The sequence below is a fragment of the Cervus canadensis genome, chromosome 5 (genome assembly GCF_019320065.1).
Source record: "Cervus canadensis isolate Bull #8, Minnesota chromosome 5, ASM1932006v1, whole genome shotgun sequence".
In the NCBI taxonomy this organism is placed as follows: Eukaryota; Metazoa; Chordata; class Mammalia; order Artiodactyla; family Cervidae; genus Cervus; species Cervus canadensis.
In genome coordinates this window covers 83,196,132-83,203,507 of record NC_057390.1, presented here as the reverse complement: position 1 = coordinate 83,203,507, position 7,376 = coordinate 83,196,132, and the positions used below count along the sequence as shown (strand labels likewise).

General features: G+C 52.7%; 1 protein-coding gene across 1 annotated transcript; it reads left to right on the top strand.

Moving 5' to 3' along the window:
* Positions 1-6,021: 6,021 nt before the first annotated feature.
* On the top strand, positions 6,022-6,782 carry LOC122442083 (SREBP regulating gene protein-like). The gene is made up of 2 exons (XM_043469379.1): positions 6,022-6,188; positions 6,253-6,782. The coding sequence occupies exons 1-2, from the start codon at positions 6,102-6,104 to the stop codon at positions 6,736-6,738; spliced, it is 573 nt and encodes a 190-aa protein (XP_043325314.1). The 5' UTR covers positions 6,022-6,101; the 3' UTR covers positions 6,739-6,782.
* The last annotated feature ends 594 nt before the right edge of the window (positions 6,783-7,376 follow it).

The window sequence follows — 7,376 nt, the reverse complement described above, 5'->3', positions numbered from 1 at the left end:
TTTGCCCTGAAGAGCCAAGTGCAGTAAGATCTGTTTTCACAGGAGCTGTAACTCGTCCATTCCACTGCACTGCATCCTGGGTGGGAAGTGCAGGGGCGGGCAGCCCGCGCCCGGGAAAGCACAGGCTTTGAGGGCAGGTGCGGGTGAGGAATGACGAGAGAGCTGGAGGAAGATGCTGAAACTGTGAGGTGCGGAGAAGGGGTCACACAGGATGGACCAGAAGGCAGGTCTCCCCAGCCTGGTGCCCTGCTCTGATGAGCATACAGACCACCCCCACCGTGTCTTCTGGCATCCTCGTGACCCCTGACCTCATGATTCAAGAGTGATACACCCGGAACTCGACACACAGGTCCTGGGAGTCAGCGAGAGGCTGAAAGGCTGCTTCAGAAAGTTCAAATAAAAGAGGGAAGCTGCTGGATTAATAAGTGTTGCCCTGTCTTGTGAAAGGGCTACATGGAGATTTAAGTCCTTGGCATTAAAAGGAAAATCACTGTATACTTCTGTGCAGACTCATGTGTAGCAGTGGGAATGATCTGGGCTTCAAATATCGAAAACCCCAAGGTGGACACCTCTGTGGTCTCACGTGGCAAACAGAAGTAATGTTTACAAGGACCCAGGCTCGCTTTGTCTCTCTGCTCTGCTGTCCTTTGCCCTCAGATGAGCCGCTCCCAGTAAAGCTGTGACAGACCAATTGTCACATTCTCATGACAATATCCAGGGACTGCTTCTTCCCATGGGCTTTGTTTTTTCCTTGTAATCCTGGAGGAGCCTTCCCTGGAAGCCCCCTGCAGACTTCCTTTCGTCTTTTATCTATGTATTTTAAGTATTTATTTATTTATTTGGCTGTATTGGGTCTTAGTTGTGGGAAGCAGGATTCTCTTTGCATCTTTTATTGTGGCATGGGGTTCAGTAGTTGTTGCAAACGGGCTTAGTTGCCCCAGGGCATGTGGGATCCTGCCCAACCAGGGATCAAACCCGTGTCCCCTGCGTTGGCTGGTGGAATCTTAACCACTGGACCACCAGGGAAGTCCCCCTTTCCTCTTATTGGTCAGAACTCCCAGAAAACCTACATTGAACAGTGACTAGGCAGGAGAATGACATCATTACCACGGTCCCGACGCCCTAGGGCTTGGGGCTGACCGCTCATGAGGGTGGGTACCTGACACCATCTAGTTCTGCTAGGAGAGAGGAAGGAGGGACTGGAAGTTTCCAAAAGGGGCTCCCACACCACCTTGCACACCTCCTTCCTCCCACAAACACCCTGAGGTTGATAGAGCGGGAAGTTGTGTTTATAGGTCGTTTCCTTGGAATCTCTCAAGAGCCATAATAACATCATCATCTGAACAATGTGCATCACAGAAAAGTAAAGAGATGGATCCACAGTCCCCAAGCCCAGGGTTTTCTACCTCCCCGTGTGGCAGCTGCAGGCTCCATACCCTGCCCCATCCTGCGCCTGAGAGAAGACAGGGCAGGAGACTGGGGCAGGGGGTGGGTTGCAGCGATGGGCCTGGCTGGGTCCGAGCCCTGCCAATGCTCAGATGAAAGCCCTTTGCTCTCAGCCTCGGTGACCCCATTCACACAGGGAGGGGTCAGACTCTGAGACCTGGAAGGTTCCTTCCAGATCAAACCCTTTGATTTAATACCTTCTAAAAGAGATCTGGGGCCCTCCAAAAACAAGAAAAGAACCCAGTGCATCTGTGGCTTGTCAGCGTGGAGGCCCCACGACAGGCCTCCAAGGGCTTCAGCTCCACCTATTTTGGGCTCATGATTTCATCCCAAGGCCTGTGCCAGGCCCTGTGGTTTCTCATCTTTCCATCCTGGTCTGGATGACAAAATGACTAAAAATACCGAGCTCCCACAGGCCCGCCACCCGGCCAACGCCCTCCCTTGAGTCAATCTTGTTCGGTGCGAGGTGTGCCTCGGGGGTGGCGGCCCAGGACAGGCCCCACGTGGCAGTTTTGACCCCCGGCAACCCCACTCCGGTCTGTCCATGTGGCAGGTGTGGGGCAGGGGGGCTCTGCTGTATTGCTTCCTGCTCTGCGACTGGGTGAGCTTGGCCTATCAGGAGCTCCTGGACCTCAGCTTCTGCATCTGGAAAATGTATAACACTGTTGTGAGAATTAAAGAGAGCCTGCGGGGACAACCCAACCCAGACTGAGGGCTTGATCCGGGCAAGACCCCACTTGCTCTGGCCGTCCTCTCCACTAGGTCCCGCTTGGAGGGTTCAGACCCCGATACCTGTCTCTCCCTCCAAATCTGAGGTGAGCGAGGTGGGCTGTGGACAGGAAGCCCTTCCCTTAGCTGCCCCCTGAGCTGATCTCAGATGAACTATGTGAGGGGGGAAGGTGCAGAGGACAGGCAGCCGATGGCTCTGCTGGGGTTTGTGCACACGGTCTCCCGTGCCAGAGCCTCCACCTCCCTCTTCTCTGCTGAGGGTTCTGGGAGGCCTGCTGGAAGTGGGAATTAAAGATGAAATAAAAGGCAGTAGGATACCTGAGCACAGGTGAGACCCAGAGTAGGGGAGTTTGGGAATATCTTCTCAGGCTCCATAAGGAGCCCCATGACCTGGGGTTCATGCTCTTAACCTCTCAGACTCTCAGTTTTGTCTTCTGGGCAAAGAGAAAGATTAAAACGCCTGCCTTATACATCTCTGGGGCTTCCCTGGTAGCTCAGATGGTAAAGAATCTGCTTGCAATGCAGGAGACCTGGGTTTAATCCTTGGGTTTGGAAGATTCCCTGGAAAAGACTACAACAACCCACTCCAGTATTCTTGCCTGGAGAATTCCATGGACAGAGGAGCCTGGTGGGCTACAGTCCATGGGATCGCAAAACATCCTTAGAGGAGGTGAGGATCAAAAGGGGTGAGTCTGGAGTGAGAGCACCCTAGGGACACACACATATTTATTTTGTCACTTTCAGCCTGAAGACAGCCTTAAAAAGACTTACACACACACATACTCACACACACACACACAGAACAGGTTTGAGATCAAATTTAGTCAATATTTTGTCCATGACACTAATCCAACAAACATTCAGAGCACCCAAAGGGTGTCAGGCCAGGGAAGTTGGGACCTGGGGCTGAACAGGTGTGTGTGACCACTGTCTATAAATGAGGCCGGGCTGGAAACTCACCACTGCTTGCTGCTGAGTTCTGCTCATGGTCCTCGGGGGTGGGACTTGAGAGGTTTCTGGGTTCTCAATGGTCCCAGGCCTCTGTGCTGCAGGCTGCCTCCAAGAAACCTGTGATTTAGCATCTCAGGCTTCAAAAGAAGACTCCAGTCCACTGCCTGTGCCCCTCTGTGCCACCCAGGGCTCTCCACATGGCCATCGCTCACCAGAGCAAAGATGCTCAGCCACCCCACTCTCCCTAGCCCTTTCAGCTTTATGCCTGGGATCTACTAAGGGGTCTGGTTGCTCCAGAGCCACAGTCCTCAACCTTTCTGGCACCAGGGACCGATTTCGTGGAAGACGATTTTTCCACGAGCCAGGGGTGGTTTGGGGATGATTCGAGCATATTACATTCACTGTACACTTTATTTCTATTACTGTCATGTCAACTCCATCTCAGATCGTTCGTCAGGCATTAGATACCAGAGGTTGGAGACCCCTGCTTCTAGACGTGAAAACACAACAGGACCCCTGGCCCCTCCCCCACACAGCCATGCCCAATCTCGTTCCCTAAGGATTTGGCTTGGCCTCTGTGTCTCAGACACACACATGCACACTCACTGTTTCATTTTCCAGCCTGGACACTGTCTCTTGACTCATCACCCCCTGCTCCACCCGGACATGGAAGCTCTCCCCACACTCGCTCTTCCCCGTTGACCTGTGATGCAATTTTGCATAGATCAAGCCACTCTTTATATTATTAGACCACAGAGACACTTTCTATAGCTAAAAGAAAAATATGTGGTGAGCTATGACTCTTTTTCCTTCTTTACAGAGTGCAGTTATCCTTGAAGTTAATCACCATCTTGTTTCATAGCCTGATTTTCTGTGTGTTTATTGCCAATTCCACTCCAGGCTTTCTGCCAGTTGCTGAAGGCCCTCCTGAGACATTTAGGTGTGTCTGGGCAGTGGCAACCCACTCCAGTACTCTTGTCTGGAAAGTCCCATGGACAGAGGAGCCTGGTAAGCTGCAGTCCCTGGGGTCGTGAAGAGTGGGACACATCTGAGTGACTTCACTTTCACTTTTCACTTTCTTGCATTGGAGAAGGAAATGGCAACCCACTCCAGTGTTCTTGCCTGGAGAATCCCAGGGACAGCGGAGCCTGGTGGGCTGCTGTCTACGGGGTCGCACAGAGTCGGACACGACTGAAGCGACTTAGCAGCAACAGGGGCTCTCTTGGATTCATCTTCATGGAGTAGCCCATCTCCCCAGCTCTTCTTCACCTTCAGTATCAGTACTCGCCGCCTGTGTCTGGAGCTCAGCTGTTGCCTGACCTCTGTCTTGGCCTCTTTGGGGAAACTCCCCTGGCTGCTCTTCTGTGTTGGGTCACTTGTTTCCTGGGTCCGGCGGCCTCTTCTTTCTTGGGTTAGTCTTCATTTTAAGAGGGGCCACGTTCTCTAGAGGTTTCCGAGAAGGGAGTTCTCGTGGGTCTTTTTGAATTCTTGTGTGTCTGGAAACGTCCTTGTTCTAACTTCTCACCTGACAAAGAGTTTCACTGTTTACAGAATTCTAGATCATATCATCACCCACCACCTCTTGAGTTTTGAAGGGTCTTTTAGCTTCCAGTGTCTCTGTAAGAACCCAAACTTGTGCCTCCCTTTGTGAAGGCGGCTTGCTTCCCCTCCCGGAAGCTGGCAGAAACTTCTCTTGGCCACAGTGTCCTGAAACGTGGCGGTGTCCTGAAATGTCATGGTGAGGGGAGTGGTGAGATCTAAACAAACAGGTGAGAGCAGCAGGCTCACCAGGGCTCCTTTCTCCAGAGAAGACATTTCCAGTCCCTCCCCACCCCACCCCTATCCCCAGGGCAAAGACTCAGCTCGCTGCTTCAGGCAGGGGTGTGGGGAAATTGGCCTTGGCATTCAGTATTTGCAGGTTCACTTAATCCGGATGTTTGTGATGAGATCTTGGAACCTCCGGTCTAAAGGGTCATTCTCTGCCCTTTACCAGGGTGTACATCTCCCATCTTCCCTGCGATGGGAGAGGACAAGTGTCCATCAGTGAGGAGCGGAGGGGACCTCAGGACCCACCTCCTTCTTTGGCTACTTCAGGTTATCCTCCTCATTTCTGCCACTCCTTTACCCTGAGTTCCAAAGGGTCAGATACTTCTGGTTCCTTGAGAGTTCTCTCTCCACTGATTGGTTCTCAGTTTTCTTCTCTGTGGGTTTGAGGTTTCACTTTTGGGGAACTGTGAAGTTAGTTCCACTCTTCCACTTGCTTTCTAGCTTCTCAAACATTATTGCGGTCCGTTCCCCTGGCGTGCGTGCGTGCGTGTGTCTGTGTGTGTGTGTGCGCACACACATACATGACTGTCTTTACTGCAACTCTGGTGGGGTTTGGGAGGGATGAGACTAGATGTTCAATCTGCCATCTTTCCCAGGTAGTCTGGTTTCAACAACATGAGCAAAGTCTAGAAGCCGCAGGGCATGGAGTTCACGCCGCTAACCACACAGGGGTTTTTCCACCCCAGAGACAGTGGGATCCTTTTGAGGTCAGGGAAGCAGTTTGAAGAGAATCTGAGAAGGAAGGAAGTGCATAGCTGTTGTAGGTCCTTGAGAAAATCCTGGCAGGGTGCGAGTAGCAGTGGCAGAGACCCCAGGCAGATTGGGGAGACTCTGTTGGTGGAGCCCACGCTAGAAAACCTAGCAGAGCCAGCCCCACCGCAGGCTGAGGCCAGCGGGGCAGAGGCCGGCCTGGAGTTGGACAAGTGAGATGTAAGCTCCCCCGGAAGGTCGGTAACCCTCAGAGAGAGGGGAAAGGGAACTCCAGAATCAGAGTCATGAAGCTGTCAGGGATGGAGGGTCTTTAAGAATTACTTTCGGGGGCGGGGTCACGTGGGGAGGCGAGAGGTGGCTGACGGGAGCTGGCTGGGCTGAGGGCCGCCGGGCCGGCGCCCGCCGCGAGCCATGGGGCTGCCGGCCGCGTAGGGGCCATGCCGCCGGGGCCCCACGCCTGCCCCGCTCCGCGCCGGGATGGTGAACCTGGCGGCTATGGTGTGGCGCCGGCTTTTGCGGAAGAGGTGGGTGCTCGCCCTGGTCTTCGGGCTCTCGCTGGTCTACTTCCTCACCAGCACCTTCAAGCAGGAGGAGAGGGCAGTGAGAGATCGGAATCTCCTCCAGGTCCAAGACCACGATCAACCCATCCCGTGGAAAGTACAGTTTAATTTGGGCAATAGTAGTCGGCCTAGCAACCAGTGCCGGAACTCCATTCAGGGGAAACACCTCATCACAGACGAACTGGGTTACGTCTGTGAGAGGAGAGACCTGCTGGTGAATGGCTGCTGCAACGTCAACGCCCCTGGCACGAAGCAGCACTGCTGTGACGGCTGCCTGCCCAACGGCTGCTGTAGCACCTACGAGTACTGTGTCTCCTGCTGCCTCCAGCCCAGCAAGCAACTCCTCCTGGAGCGCTTCCTCAACCGGGCAGCTGTGGCATTCCAGAACCTCTTCATGGCAGTCGAAGATCACTTTGAATTGTATTTGGCTAAATGCAGGACCTCATCCCAGGTTATAGATGCCAGTTGCAGAGCCCCGGAAGGCGCACACAGGCCCAGCCTAGGTACGTTGTGATCGCAGCGACCGTCTTCCAATCATTTCTGGTATTAAAGGCCTCTTATTTAATCTCAACAACAACAAAAAAAAGAATTACTTTCTTCAGTGTCCCCATTTTAAGCAAGGGGATTCTGGGGTGTGGAGAGGGAAAGGGACTTATCCCAGGCCATATGGTCAGGGCAAGACAGTGTTCCTTCTGAAGCAACGTCTTTAAACACAGTTTTGTTTTGTTTTTTAAATTTTCTAATATATGGACCATTTTAAAAGTCTTTATTGAATGTGTTATACAACATTGCTTGTTTCATGTTTTTTGGTTTTTTTGGCTGCGAGGCACATAGGATCTTAGCTCCCTGACCAGGGATGGAACCCATGCCTCCTGCATTGGAAGGCAGAGTCTTAACCACTGGACCACCAGGGAAGTCCTCAAGACAGCTGATGGAGTCTTAACTGTTTATTCACGCAGAAGTCCTGTCCTTGAGGAACTGTTCCCCTCCTGTTCTGATATGCTCAGCTGGAGCTTCCTTGAAGCCTTTTGAATGAAGCTTATCTTTGCCACCAACTGTCTTGAGCTTATCTCGGGGTGGTCATGTGACCGAACGATGGGCTACTTGAAGTGGACGTTAAGGTTGAAGCAGGAGTTCACCACTCGGAGGAGA

Excerpts from the sequence above, each read along its gene's own strand:
- LOC122442083 (XM_043469379.1), top strand. The coding sequence starts at position 6,102 with ATGCCGCCGGGGCCCCACGCCTGCCCCGCTCCGCGCCGGGATGGTGAA. Across the intron at positions 6,189-6,252 it reads CGCCGGCTTTTGCGGAAGAG|GAGGAGAGGGCAGTGAGAGA; the intron begins GTGGGTGCTCGC and ends ACCTTCAAGCAG.